Here is a 13,978-nt window from a genome sequence, read left to right as displayed (position 1 = left end):
TCTTGAAAATGATTCAACAATAGGCTTTTTCAATAGTTCTCGAGAAGTTTTAGAGTTCCTGATAGGTTTCAACAATCGTTCTGCTACGCAATATCGGTAAAATATGTATTAAATATGCTTGTGGCATAATACGCTTCAGTGCAGGCAGACACGAGTTGCTTGCTTTTGTCATATTAAACTTACCGAGCTTACACTGTGCGATCGAATTTAGGATTGCAAAGAAAAAAAGTATTTAGGCTATATCCGATGAGTTGTCTCGTTCTAAGTGTTGCTTTGGGAACCAGCGATAAGTAGCGGAGGACTCTGCCGCCAGGCTACCCGTTCGTGATCACGTTCAGCTCGGCTACGACGGGATATGCGTTATCGACGGAGGCGATGATCACAAAATTCTATTCCCGGACTCGCCGCTAGGATTTAGCTTCATGTTTTTGGTATCGCCTAAAACCGTAGCGTTGTACATCTCCCTACTCATCTCTGTCGCTTGGAACATGAAAATCTCCCTGCTCATCTCTGACAACGGCACATTACCTAATGCCTCGTCCATATAAACCTACCAGATGTATATTGCAGTTTCGTGCAAATCAGATGTACCATGTTAGACGTTTCTACGTGTGGAATGTTCAAATTACGCAAGTGACTTGACATTCTTATTATGTCGATAAATAGGAATTACGACTGTTTACTGGGGATTAATTTAGTACGCAATTATGGGTTGTATTCCGTATTTGACAGTCTGACTTGTTTCTGTAGTGTATTATCATATAAAATAGATACTATTGTGGAAGCAACAATGAATTGCACGAGGTAAAACGTCCGTTCAACAAACAGTATGATAACTACTGATATTAATCTGAGTTGTTAGGTATTCATTAATTGCAGGTGTAGCAAACGCGTCAAGGTCCAAACAAGGCATGTTCAGTTGTCTGAATACTTCATGCCTGGAAATATTTTCCGCCTTGATTGTAACATCTGCGCTACTTTTATAGCAGTTAAAGACAACAATAACGATATTGTTGCTGTCGATGAAATTATCAATGATAATATCGATAATAGCTGGAGAGAGGTAATTTCTTTTAGACACAAATTTCATGAACTTATCGGAATTTAATGAATAACGAGATTTCTGGTAGGCAGATACTCGACGAGAAAGAATAATATATTATATTTTGTGCCAAATAATATATCCGGAATTGGATACGCCAAGGATCGACAAATTTGAGTCTCTTTACGACTTGGCTGATCCATGTGATAAAATCATATTGAAATGGCTGGGGGGCAAGGCAATCGGTTTCTATACGATTAAACCTAAAGGTTCGTGAATGTCCAACTCTCTTAATTATCGATCGCACCGGTTATCACTCCTCGTGGGTTTCTTGTCTCTAGGAACGGAGATACGCGTGACGAAAGAAAAATACGAAATGCATACTTTGGATACTGCATACATTAGATCTCAGTATAGAAACCGTGGATTTGGCCTGGAACTTTTGTCGGATCTTGTTAGACGATTTCCGAATGAGGATATTGGCTTTTCGAGACCTATATCCAACGGTATGTGCAAAGGTAGGAAGAAAACTAGGATGATATACAGATGTTGTATAGGTAATTAATAAAACTTGTAATTTATAGTATTGACACGATTTTTATCCGAGCGCAAGGAGTGCCGCTTACACTTTTGGGAAGTTGAAGGGGTTGGAGATGAAGGTCGTCGAAAATTGATATGGTTCCTCCTGAAAAAACGTATCTCAGGATAACGTTCATATAAATGGATGTATGATTTATTAGAAATAAAGATATATATATATATTTATATATATGTATAGTAGCGATATACACTTGGTAGCGCGTATAATATATTTGTAATGAAATACAATAGAGAACGTACATTTTTCTTGAAAAGCACTGAGCGATGTAAATAACTAAATGTTTACCAGTAATATCTTGTGATAGTATAATGAGTAATAATAACAACGATAATAACAATAATATAGTTAGAGGAATTGGTGTGTCCCTTGGAATTACTTGAGATTACTTTTAAGCTCGTTTAAGAGCATGGATGCTATAACCATTTTTTCGCAGTTGACACACAGTTCGAGCTGATCATTTTCCGATATTTTCATTGTCACTAACACGAGTGACTTCGAAGCCAGCGTATGCGCAGCAAACCTGTGTAAACATGATGCTTTATTCGAGAACAGTGCAAATTCTCATAATCAGAAGAAGCTTCGACAAAATGATGTATACGTTAAACCCACCTTATTACATCGTCTTGACTTGATATGACAGCAAGGTTTGCAGCTTCGAAAACTTTTTGAGATAATTGTTTACGATTCCCCAAGCATGTCAACTTCGTTGAATGCTCATTCATGCCTTTAAGCTTCTCTTTTTCCGAGAGAAACATACTCTCTGGCAGCATTACCGATCTAATTATTTCACCAATTGGCACCTTTATGCTGACGGAGCACGAATGTTTCTCCTCTGATTTTGTAAAATCGATATCGAAAGGCGCTGGTTGCGTGGAATCATTGAAATTGACACCTAATGTTGAAGATAACGTTGCGCTTGGTTGCAGCGTAGGTATCGGCATAAAATCATGAAGACACATTCCCGAAGGTAAATTCTGAAATGACAATCAAATCATACCAATATTCTCCTCCTCCCTCGTCAGTATTAATCTTCTTACCTTCTTTCCAATCTGAATGTCGTGTATCGTCTCAGATCCTTCGTTTGTAAATGTTAATTCTATGTTAACCATATGTGAGCTAACCAAGTGTTGCGATCTCGTGAATCTATACTCAACCCTCAATCCTTTGCCACTGATTTTATTCAACAATTCACATTTCTTTGTCGGTATAAAAGAAGTTGAAACTTCACTGACTCCATTCGAGAGAGTTGAATTTATTGGAGTAAGAAAACCGCCGAGGCTTGGCGTCATTATAGGTGTCATTGGTGTTACTTAAAAATGATTGTCATTCTATTAGTTCTATCGATTTGCTTTTTAACATAAACATGATCAATGAATGCCTTCAAATTTTTCGACTCACCATCGTCTAAATCCAGCAGTAAATCAAGATTACTCTTTGGCTTTTCTTTCATCTCCCCTTTTCCAACATTTGCCTTTTCATCTCGTTTGCTCTCGTTATCACTATCTTGTGAATCCGAGTCATCATCCTCACTCTCTGAATCATCAGTGTCGGACTCACTCTCAGAATCCTCAGACTTCTTAACGACATTCTTTTGATGCTCCTCGCTATCGGATTTCTCAGATTCCGATGCGGATTCGGAGGAGTCACCGTCAGAAGATTCAGTCGACGAAGATGCTGAACTGTCATTTTCACTTTCAGATTCTGAAACTATAATGTTCTCTTTAATCTCTAAAAATTACACATATACCCAAGCTCCAACGTAACCTGAGCAGGTTGAAATAGATTTTTATAAAATAGAGGCTCACGTTCGGAGGGGCTACTTTCATCTGCTGTGAATAAGAATCTCGCCTCATCTTCCTTGGACTTCTTGTCCTTCCTCCTTTCCTTTCTAGTGTGTCGGTCATCCTTAATTTCATGAGCACTCATTGGTTCTGCTACGTCGCGCACTGAAGGGTCAGGAACAACCTCAGGAAACTGTGGTAAGGGACGATGTCCAACGCATGGCATATCCAGGTAGTGGGATAGCGTTCCCAACTGAAATTGTGAATTCTTAAATCTAGATGTTAGGGTTGGTGCCGGTTTCGGTGAGAGGAATATTTTTTTAGCAAATTGCATGAGTTTCTTCTCGGAAGCAGCCTCGGTCTCGAAGATGAAGTGTCTCAAAAACCGAGCCCTATCCCGGATATCGTAATTCTGATCGTACTTCGCCAGCTGAAAAACATACTGGCACAGCAGTTTTGTTTGAGTAGGATTTGTCAGACACAATTTCACAGCTAAATTCAATATCTGTAGCTTGACAATGTCCTGTTCGTTTATGAAACTCTTTGCCATTTTTCTTAAAACGTCTGGCGCTATTTTTGGCACGCGATCCGAGTATTCTCCCAACAGCCATAAAATAGATGCTCTTGCTTGTGGCACCGTTATGAAATCCATTAGTTTCGCCATATGTGCAATTATGTCCTTATGTTCGTTTGGCTGAGTTTGCAGAAGCTTTTTGATAACGACGACACTTTCGGCCACGACGGCCTCTGTTTAGGAAGAATCGCAATATTTATTTTTCTCCCGTATATGTTGAATGTTATAGTGCTAACATGCTCTTACCGTCTCTGTTACTTAAAAGAGATACAAGTCCATTGAGGCAAGTATCGGTGACTTCCTTTATGTTGCTCGCGCACCTCCCAATCGCTTGAATACTAGCGCCGACGAATTCCTTGTCGCTGCTTGAGATGTACGTCTGAAATTCTCTCAAGATCACACCAATACTGGTAGCGGTCGCAAGATTGGTCAGAATGTCTAGTTTCAATAGCTTTACATGCGTCGGATCTGAAGTTCTGACGAAGAAAGATTTAAGGAATGGCTCGAACATGCCCTATAACAAGGAATTCTTCACAGCCTTCCATCTACCTTTCATATCGCTTGCGAATCGCTTGAGTTACCTTTCTTGCAATTGATATACTGGCGATGCAGTGAAGTACAATACTTTGCACTTCTCTGTGTCCGCGTAATAATCTTATTAGTGCCTTGGCGGCGATCATGACTTCACTTCTCGGTGCAGTATGGTGGTACAACTGCGCTACGGCCATTACGACAGATGCATTCCTACTTTGCAAAAGTGGTTTCGTATTTCGCAATAGCAGACGATGATCCAGATCTAGGGTGAACTTTGGTTTTTTCGTGTTTGACGACTCTGAGTCCGAATCGTAAAATGGTCGGTTCTCATCTTCTTCAACTTCCTGCGACGTATGCAATCAATGTATTAAAGATTTGCTGCTACGAGAGACATACTATTTCGAATTCCTTCTAAGATCTTCAACTTACATTAGTATTGGGGTTGGCGAATTGCGTTCGTGCGTATCGTGTTAACATGTTCACAATGACTACTTGTCCCCACTCATCTACATCCACCAATAAGTTACATAATTTTCTGTAATTTTTATGAATGAGATCTATTCTCTCTGGACAAACTTCTTCAAAGGCCATAACTGCTGAGCCAACTACCAGCGTAGTTTTATCTGATAAGAGTTTCTCTAAGACATTTATTAATTCCTCCTTCTGCTCAGGATCTAAGGAGTACAGTTTAGGAATAGCATGAGCTGCAGTCTTTCGAACATAAGGTGACATATCACTTGCAGAATCTTTAATCGCAAGCATTACTATTGGAACAATCATGGAAACTCGTATGCTCGAGAGTACCCTTAGAGCACTAGCTCTTATTAACTGGTTTGGATCTTTAAGAGCTCTTTGAAAGGTAGAAATTGATAAGAGGGCCAGGTCTTGTTGATCCTCAGCATAGCGAACCAAGTAAACATATACCAGTTTCTTAACTTCAATATTTTTTGAAACAACATTTTTTACCACAGCTGGGAATAAGTCAGACGCATCTCTCCCCTTTGCTACCATCTGAAAATTATGGCCAATTTTTTTTTGTCGTTTGGGTTACAGGTTCCACTTTTTGAATCCTGATAGAATTAGTTAAATTTTGATTGAGATAATCGTAAATCTGATACCTTACCCCAATAATTCGTTTCATAGCTTCAAGTTTAAGATTGTCCTTATTACTGTCCAACATTTGTTTGAGGTCTTCATGCCTACAGAGTTTAAACATATTACTTTTATAAACATGATACCATATAAATCTCTAAATTTGCTAATGATCGTAACCCAATGATAATGCCAATGCTTACTTGATAGTAGGATTTACATACTTTTTATAATCAGCATGAAAGAATCCTCCTGATGCAAGATCTGTAGCCGATTCTGGCTCACCTGCACTCGATGGCCTATCATTACTGTAGGAGCCTCCGTTATTTGCTAGAGTATTTGTTGCTGCAGTTAGCATTTTCGCAGCGAAATTTACAAGAAACGTCTGATTTACGGACCCCTTTTAATGGCTTTAATACTCTGAAAGAAAATTTTTAATTAACGTAACGTAACACAGATTTATAACTTTTGACAACTACTCAAAAAACGAAAACATACTGTTGGAGAATTCAATTTCACAAAGTGTTAACCACCTGAGATAGCTGACTATTTTCAGCCATCTTAGTTGTGGTACCCTGTAGCAAAGTGTGTTCTGAAATGTACCGACAGTACTGACACTACTGTAACCAATGCTGTGTCCTTATTATCCTGTCCATACGCATCTATGAGAGTTAGTAATTACTTTTACAGTAATGTCAGTACATTTCGGAACACACCCTTAAAAAGTTAAAAGAGGATTTCCGGTGAGACTCTCCCTGCAAAGTGGTGCCCTCTGTTTAACTTCGGCTGTCGTAAGTAACTAACGCAAGACTGGACGTATCGACACTGCTAGTGCAGAGCGGAGTGTGACCGACAGTTGTTGAGCAATGTGCTTATGTACTTGCTCTCTAACATTTAATAAAATTCTAACCTTTTAAGCAATTCAAACAACTATAATGGTACGTTTTAACAGTATTATTTATTGTTCATAATCATCATATAGATCATAAAGTGCATATGTATGTTGCGTGTTCATAAGCCGATTTGGTTTATCCACTGCCTCGACTGGACAGCAAGAAAAATATGCTTTTTTTTGATGTCTCAGTTATCTTCCAGGCTGACGAGAGTTTTTTTTCTTTCTTGATACCAAATTTAGCTACGTCTACCTACGTTGAGAAATAGAATAATATTCTACCTTAGCTAGAAGCGAATCGAAATAGTAAGGAGTAGCAAGGAATGGCACGACCCCACGAGACTCGACTTTGCTGCAATTGACCTAGTTCGTTCGCTTCGATTCTGTATTCTTCTTCTTGAAAGTTATTCGCTCGCAGGTTACTTGGTGACAAATTGGAATTAGCGGTAATTGCGTTAGTTTAACGCAAGTTGTTATCGAAACTTTCGGGTTAATCGAATTTATCCGATTCTCTAACCTACATACGAAATTGTGCTAGCTCGACGATTGCAATGTCATCTCATTTTCAGAGAACCATGCACTTACATAAAATAAAAACCAATAATAAAAGTAATTTTCATGTACCTATACATTTGCGCTTAGGTAGAGCGAAAAAATAGTAAAGCTGCGATCAAAGCCTCGTTTGAATTCGTAGTTATACTTTTCGTGGCGAGATTCATTGCAGCAATATCTCTAAGTTTTGGTGCTTCTGCTTATTCCTTGTATATCGATGAGATATCGTCTACGAAATCTCTGGGAACAACGGGGACTGGATTTACTTCAATTGCACCAGGACTAATCCTGTTAAGTTCAGTGTTTTCTAGATGCAACCATACGGCTTCCATACAGCAAGTCTCGCGCTTACATGATTCCTTCTTCTTTTTCCTTCTCTCTCTTTCTCTCTCTCTCTCTCTCTCTCTCTCTCTCTCCCTCTCTCTCTCTTTCTCTCCATTATATGACAGAATACAAAAGCAGCACACGCCTGAGGAAATGTCTTCATTCCAAAGAACAGAGTTCCCCACACAAGATCGAGTCTCGCGAATCTCGCGTAGGAATTGCTTCTGGCAGAATCGTTTAGAGGCTGTAATTAGTTTGGCCATGCTGGAAGGAAAGATTTCTTGATTGGTTCATGCTGGATATCGCATCGGGCTGCATCTGGCTCTCGCTTAGCCTCTCACTTATCTTGCTTTGCAGAGTCGAGATTAATAGTAGTGGGGGCTAATTTGAACCGAGCGATACAGAACCGAATCGAGTCCAGCCAAACCGAGTTTGTCGTTCAGCTGCAAGCGACTTGGCAGCGAGACTTCGTCTAGGAAATCGAAGAAGCAAAGCAGTGTAACCAGCCGACAGTGAAATGAAGAGGCGTGGTGGTTGAGAGGAGAGAAATTTGATTTCGCTGTTCTCGCTGAAGGAAGGGAGACGCAATGTACCGTACGGGGCTGAAAAGAAGATAGAAAAGGTGCGCTAGTGTCCACGACAAAGGACACTCTGATCGTCGCGAGGTGCTCTGGCGACGATGGATGGATGGAACACGGATATCCCGGGCATAGGCGCGCGCCCGACTAATGGACGTCGCTAACCAACACAAACCTCCACTTGTACTCGAAGGAGCGAGACTCACGCTGAGTATACAATTGTATCATCGAGCCAAACACATGAACGATCACACCATAGTGTCGCACACGGGCGCTCTTCTCATGTAAAAAGGAGCGTTGCTGTTGCTCTATACGAAAGCCAATATAATAGGCATATCGTGTTTGTTAGCTTCTCGACTTGTAAATCGATCATTTTCCAAAGGACAGAGCAGACGTGTACACCTAACGCTTCCCGGATGATTATTACCGATTTTTTGATAATTCGAAAATCCTCAGACAACCATGTGAGAAAGCTTGGATAGGCGTGTGGAAGCTGTTGGTACATTGGAGCGCGCAATGGGAGTACTTTGCCGGAGCTCCGTGAACAACGTGAATTTACTAGGGTGCCTGACTGCGAGTAGAGAACACACGTGTCGATGCTCGTTAAAATGTAACTGCGGTTGTAAGTAAAGCGTGAAAGCAATTAGATCCCATTTGCAATTTGCAGTGCTGTTTGCTCCAGTCGGGAGCTTTAACAGAAATTCTAGTGCGAGAGACTCTGCGAATTTGTGATTTCCATACCTGCTGGAATTACAAAAAGACGTAATCTATTTCGTAGCGGAATGCCGATTCCTAAATGCTGGCTAATGCCTGTGTCTACGAGAGAGCAAACTTTGCCTAAGCAAAAAGATTCTCTTCTACCATTCAACTTTTTTATGTATAATTTTTTATAAATAACGATATCACATCGGGTCAACTAAATTGTATCATATGGTGTTGCACAGTCGAGCGATTTGTCGAGCGATAAGAATTTTTTGTTTCCGAAACATCGTCGTCTTGTCAAATTTGAAGGGAAAGTTTGGTTGGATTCTCTCTTTCGCATGCGGCGACATCAAATGGGTCGCGTTACCACCGTATTACAGGAAAACCAGGCCACGTCACGTGACACGAGACTCAATCCTCATCCCCCTCGGAGCTCCGAGGCAGCACGCGACGTTGGAGGGATGTCAATTGGATGGACATTACGTTCGGTCCAAGTTCGTAGATCCCTTGAGAAATCTAGAGGATACTGGTGCCGCTAGCGCACAATCCGCTCGTGTGTTGACTCTGCCAAGCCATTGTGCTCCGTGCAGGAAAAAAAAGTACGATCAAGCTGGACCTCCTTATTGTAATTTCACTATACCATTTCCCCTTACTTCTTCGCATTCATTTAAGTGATTCGCTGAAGTTTAACATTCCTTTTTTTATAAATCAGCAACGAGAGACTACGCAACCGTTACAGGCTGCTTCTGTGATTATTCGAAAATCTCCTTTGATCTTGAATACTGTGCATGTAACGTATGTGGCGAATGTTGTTCTCGTGTCTGATGGTCCTTGAGGCAAAAGAGCTCTCATATTTACTGGCTGGCGCATTCTGAAAGAGCACTATCCTCTTCCCGCATATTCGCCGTTCCAGGATAAAAAAAGAAGTGATACATTACATAGCTTTGATTTAATTTATCATTCGAGTAGCCTGATGGAAAAGTTATCATCAACACGGCTTCCTTCCACGCATTCGTTGATCGGTGGTATCGATTTTATTATTATCGATGGCCAACGATACTGCATAGCTGTTTCTCGAAATTTGTCTTTTTACTTTAAAACTTGCCTCGTCTCTTGATATCATTATTTGATAAACCTTGGCACAATGTACGAAGAGTGAGTTGGAAGTTGTTAAAGGTCCTCGTAAGTCTTGCGTGCAGCAGGCAGCCAGACATGTAGAGTAGAGGGCCGCCCTGCCGTCGTACGTTGAGCTGACGGAGACCGCATGTCACGAGTAGTGGAAGGTAGCACCCCGAACCAAGAACCAACCAGGGGAGCCAGTGTTGGCGTTGGCGATGATGTTATAGTCGGTCGCAGCCTCGAGTGCAGGTAGCGAAGGTTGAAGAGCGCTAGAGAAATCTTGGTAACTTGGCGTAAATGACAGGCAGTACTCGGCATAATGAGGCCGCTAACCCCCTCGTAATCCAGTTCTCTTTCAACGCGGCAGCGCCCGTTTCAACGACGACGAGGATGCTGACGTCGATGGAAATTGGCGGATGCGGTGATCATTGTTTTTTAATTTTTGTGAATTCTTCGAGCGTGGGTCGCAGAATCCGAGTGAAGGGACGAAAACAGCTTGGGAGATTGATGGTCGAAATTATTTTGTTAGCTTATCGTTAAGCCGAATGCGAGGAAAACAAGCGAGAAGAGAAAATCCGAGGAAAGTCTGACAAAACTGAGTAGCGCCGAGCGAGTTGAAGGACAAGAAAGATATGTACGAAGAGAAGTAAGGAAAGGAGAGAGAGAGAGAGAGAGAGAGAGAGGATAGGAGGAAGAAAGAAAAGTGAACCAATAGTCGTGCACGTTCATCCTGGTGCACGAACAATGTCCGGCTCTATCCGGCAACGGATAAATGAGACTCGAGAGTCTCGTCCGTAACCTCCTGCCTGCACTCTCCTTTCTCCACTATCCTAGCTCGCATCTCTCAGCCTTCATCCCTCATCTATCATAACCTATTCATTCCGGCATGAGGTGAAGAGAAAGACGCTTTCTTTCCGGAGACCGTTTGGATAGCATAGGACGTATAACGAACGTTTGGGATGTTCCATCAGCTTATTGCTACCCCAAGAAAAAGTTTGACGACTAATGTAGAAATTCTGTTTAATACCTAGATGGATTCTTTTCTCTTCTTTCCGTAACCTCCAAACAAGTGTGAAACTCAATGCGAAAATTCATTAAAAAACCTTCGAACTTAACGGTATTGTCTGGCCATTGCTTTGTTATCTTAGCTGTTTTCTGCTGAGTTGACTTTGAATGTCTTCATTTCGAAATCAATGAAATACCATCTAGCATTATATAGAATCTGATTGGAAAAAAAGTGTATGGACAAAATGAATTCGAACGAAAAGAAAACGATTGTAATGGAATGCAGAATGGAGTGGTTATAATAATTTAACGGTAGAACGATTCGAGTTCTTGTTAAGAGAAAAAAAATCTCATTTCCGACGTATACTTTATTTCTAGTACGCGTGATTCGGAGGTAACTTTTTGCACGAGGATGAGTATTGTTGATCCCGTAAGGATAGTAATGCTCTGCAAATATCCGATAATCTTCACCCGATCGCATCAACCCTTTTCATCCGAATCGATGCCCAAGTTCTCGACTAGACAAGTGGCTGTATCAGTGAGCAGCTTTCCGTGAAAGGACATTGGAAATGCGTGCGACGAGTGCTCGATTGGATAAATTGTCAACAATCAACTCACAGGCTAGCGCAGTTAGAATGATGATGGAAAAAAGAGAAAAGACTAGTAAAAGAGAGTAGCCGATCGTGTAACCTCGCACGTAGAAGGTTCCTTCGCGGTTCTGGCCCTTTGCCGATTCCTTCCATGAAATATTCATTGGCTTCTCGAGCGAAGATCTTGCCTGCCTCGCTTTCCGTATCTAAAAAAACGCTCTGCTTTATATTCCCAACTAGGAAAACCATTTGAAAGTCAAACTGTTTACTGCTGCTGCTGGTACGCTGCCTCTTCTTTTTCTTCTTCGTCTTCCTCTTCTTCTTCCTCTTCTTCTTCTTCTTGTGCTAGTGCTACTGATGGAAGCAGCACAGCTATTGCCACTGCTACTGCTACCGCTGCTGCTGCAGCCGTGTAAACTGGCCGTCATGAGAAATCCTCACATACGTTTCTTCCACGCTTCTTCGTACTTCTGTTGCATTTTTATTTTTCTGCCGATATAAATTCTTTCTTCTTCTGGTCATACGAATTGTAAGATGGTTATGAAAAACTTTCCGGGGATTCTTATCTTCTCAATGGTTCCGAATGTAACTTTAGAGAATTCGCGCAGCTATTAGTTGATGCTGCATCTGGGTCGGAGCTATTATAGTAGGTATTATCATTAAAACAGTAGTGAGACTAATCGGTGCAGTTAAAATGGCGGATTCTCTCCATCGACCATTTGCCTTTCCATTGAACAGTACCACTTAATAAGCTTAGAAAAATTGCGCGAAGATGCAAGGAGCCAGAAGATAACTCTTTGGGCGATTTACATGAAAATAAAAGACTTTGCGGACCTGAGTTAAAGTGATTGAATAGATTTGAATAGATATGAGTTCACCGACAAATTTCGAGGTATGTCGCTTGTTAGGAAGGTTTGGGCACGATCAACTATGGATGGTAGATTTCATTCGAAAATCATTCCCGATTGCTTCTAAGGCTTCGAGGGTATGCGTGCCGCAAGAACGTTCTTTTGGTGAAACTCGTGGAATTTGACTTTACATTTTTTTTTTCCGCGGGCAGATGCCACATACAATAGTACCCTCGTCATACGTGATACGTGACGAGGGTTTGATAAATGAGAGCGATGCCAAAGAGTGCTAGCGGCTTTGGGACCGCGGAACCGCGCGTGCACCAGTGTTTCACGAATCACTCGTCAAGCACGTCATGCTGCCAGGATATTGCTGCTTCATTTGCGCTGAACGCAGTGCAACTACGTATTCAGATGAGTTCTCGTCAATCCTTCTGAAGGATTAACCAGTTAGCTGGTGGACTCGAAATCAACGGTTTGTGACAAAAATGGTGGGAGCGAATAATTTTGTATTTCACATGAAGGCCCATCCGTAGGATTTTTCGTTGGGGTCACTGGTTACGAAGCCGAGCTCGTCATTATGAATTTCCCAATTTTCAGTTCACATTCGTAATCAGTGACCTTGATGCCTACCTCGCGCTCCCGGGTTATACGTTGATAGTTTTTTTCGCAGTTTTTCCTATACGATATAGAAAGTTTTCGCTTCTGTGTTTTTCGCGTTGCTCTCGCTGTATTAAGAAAATCTTACAAATTTTCCGCCTTTGTTTCGAAGGTGCAGTGTTGTGCAGTGCCAGCCTGAGTGTCTCCTGGATGCAGTTCTCGACCTTCGCCGATCATCTGAACCAGCTCCGGTGAGTACTCGCAGTTTATTGATTGGTGGAGGGATTTCAATTATAGGTCTTCGATTCCGTGGCCGTGCATTTCCGTAATCGTTTGCTTCCGTTCGTGCGTCCAGTTGCGTTCGTTGATTTCACGCGACACCGATGATCAGCATCTGTACGCGGTTGCGCTTCTCGATTTTAGAGAATACCGAGTGTCATCCAAACCGACTGACTTTTTGTAATTCGACTACCGTTTTGGATACACCATTTTGAATTTCGCAATTTCGAGGTGAGATCTGTAATCAGCGACCAAAGAAACTTCGGCATACCAAGTTTCGCCAAAATTCATTGCCATTTATCAGAGTCATTCCATGCGCGCGCACACGCGTAATTATCAGTTTTGGCACGAAAATTTGCCCACGCACATGTACCTGATTATCGGTTAACTAGTTAATTTTTCAAAGATTTCTACGTTTCTAGACATAGTCTCCCGGTCTCTTGGACCATATTCAATAAACCACATCCATAGCTCAGAAACCATGCCCGAATCCCGAATCCTTCCTTCTGAAGTTTGGCCGACGATTAATATTTGTAGACAATGGAAGGCACGTATTCCCTCGGCATCCCAAACTGACAAAGTGACGCTGAGCGTCTTATATGTGTTTAAGTCACACACCGAACCGGTCATAAGCAAAGTACCTAGGGAACTCGGTCCGTGTTATAGACGCCGCTGCTGGTCTTACAGACATGGTTACCGGTTGTCCGTGACACTGTTGGTCCATTCGTGTATGTGCCTCCCCACGTCTGCCGGCTAACGTACGATGCAAGTTTCCTTTGTCCCGTGAACTTGCACCACAGAACACGTGCACCCTGGAAAACTGAGCTTGCCGTCCTTATTACCACCGGTACCAACCGGGTACTGC

The 13,978-nt window shown here is 41.8% G+C and overlaps 2 protein-coding genes across 4 annotated transcripts; one reads left to right on the top strand and one right to left on the bottom strand.

Moving 5' to 3' along the window:
• Window positions 1-626: 626 nt before the first annotated feature.
• Window positions 627-1,828, top strand: LOC107273929 (soluble lamin-associated protein of 75 kDa). Of its 2 annotated transcripts, none has more exons than XM_015752585.2 (5): window positions 627-804; window positions 880-1,063; window positions 1,131-1,311; window positions 1,384-1,548; window positions 1,627-1,828. In XM_015752585.2, exons 1-5 carry the CDS (start codon window positions 653-655, stop codon window positions 1,749-1,751), a joined length of 807 nt encoding a protein of 268 aa, XP_015608071.2. In that variant the 5' UTR covers window positions 627-652; the 3' UTR covers window positions 1,752-1,828. The 2 variants fall into 2 exon arrangements, with proteins under 2 accessions (XP_015608071.2, XP_015608070.2); XM_015752584.2 differs by having other exon boundaries at window positions 633-804; window positions 1,384-1,560.
• Window positions 1,749-6,392, bottom strand: LOC107273928 (AP-3 complex subunit beta-1). 2 transcript variants are annotated; one of them, XM_015752583.2, is made up of 11 exons: window positions 6,123-6,392; window positions 5,849-6,044; window positions 5,656-5,731; window positions 4,962-5,543; window positions 4,580-4,876; window positions 4,245-4,512; window positions 3,449-4,171; window positions 3,042-3,344; window positions 2,681-2,952; window positions 2,253-2,617; window positions 1,749-2,163 (listed from the first exon to the last, which is right to left on the bottom strand). In XM_015752583.2, exons 2-11 carry the CDS (start codon window positions 5,980-5,982, stop codon window positions 2,016-2,018), a joined length of 3,168 nt encoding a protein of 1,055 aa, XP_015608069.1. In that variant the 5' UTR covers window positions 5,983-6,044; window positions 6,123-6,392; the 3' UTR covers window positions 1,749-2,015. The 2 variants fall into 2 exon arrangements, with proteins under 2 accessions (XP_015608069.1, XP_015608068.1); XM_015752582.2 differs by having other exon boundaries at window positions 3,042-3,350; window positions 6,123-6,388.
• Between the last annotated feature and the right edge of the window lie 7,586 nt (window positions 6,393-13,978).

The sequence above is a fragment of the Cephus cinctus genome, unplaced genomic scaffold, assembly GCF_000341935.2.
Source record: "Cephus cinctus unplaced genomic scaffold, Ccin1 Ccin1_scaffold1880, whole genome shotgun sequence".
In the NCBI taxonomy this organism is placed as follows: domain Eukaryota; kingdom Metazoa; phylum Arthropoda; class Insecta; order Hymenoptera; family Cephidae; genus Cephus; species Cephus cinctus.
Note: the sequence above shows the minus strand (reverse complement) of the source record. Positions and strands in the feature narration are given on the sequence as shown.

Coding starts and splice junctions, on each gene's coding strand:
- LOC107273929 (XM_015752584.2), top strand. CDS start 653: ATGTCGATAAATAGGAATTACGACTGTTTACTGGGGATTAATTTAGTA. Junction 1,312..1,383: donor CTATACGATTAAACCTAAAG/GTTCGTGAATGT, acceptor TCTTGTCTCTAG/GAACGGAGATACGCGTGACG. Junction 1,561..1,626: donor ATCCAACGGTATGTGCAAAG/GTAGGAAGAAAA, acceptor TGTAATTTATAG/TATTGACACGATTTTTATCC.
- LOC107273928 (XM_015752582.2), bottom strand. CDS start 5,982: ATGCTAACTGCAGCAACAAATACTCTAGCAAATAACGGAGGCTCCTAC. Junction 4,513..4,579: donor GTATATCAATTGCAAGAAAG/GTAACTCAAGCG, acceptor TCCTTGTTATAG/GGCATGTTCGAGCCATTCCT. Junction 2,953..3,041: donor ACTGCTGGATTTAGACGATG/GTGAGTCGAAAA, acceptor ATCATTTTTAAG/TAACACCAATGACACCTATA.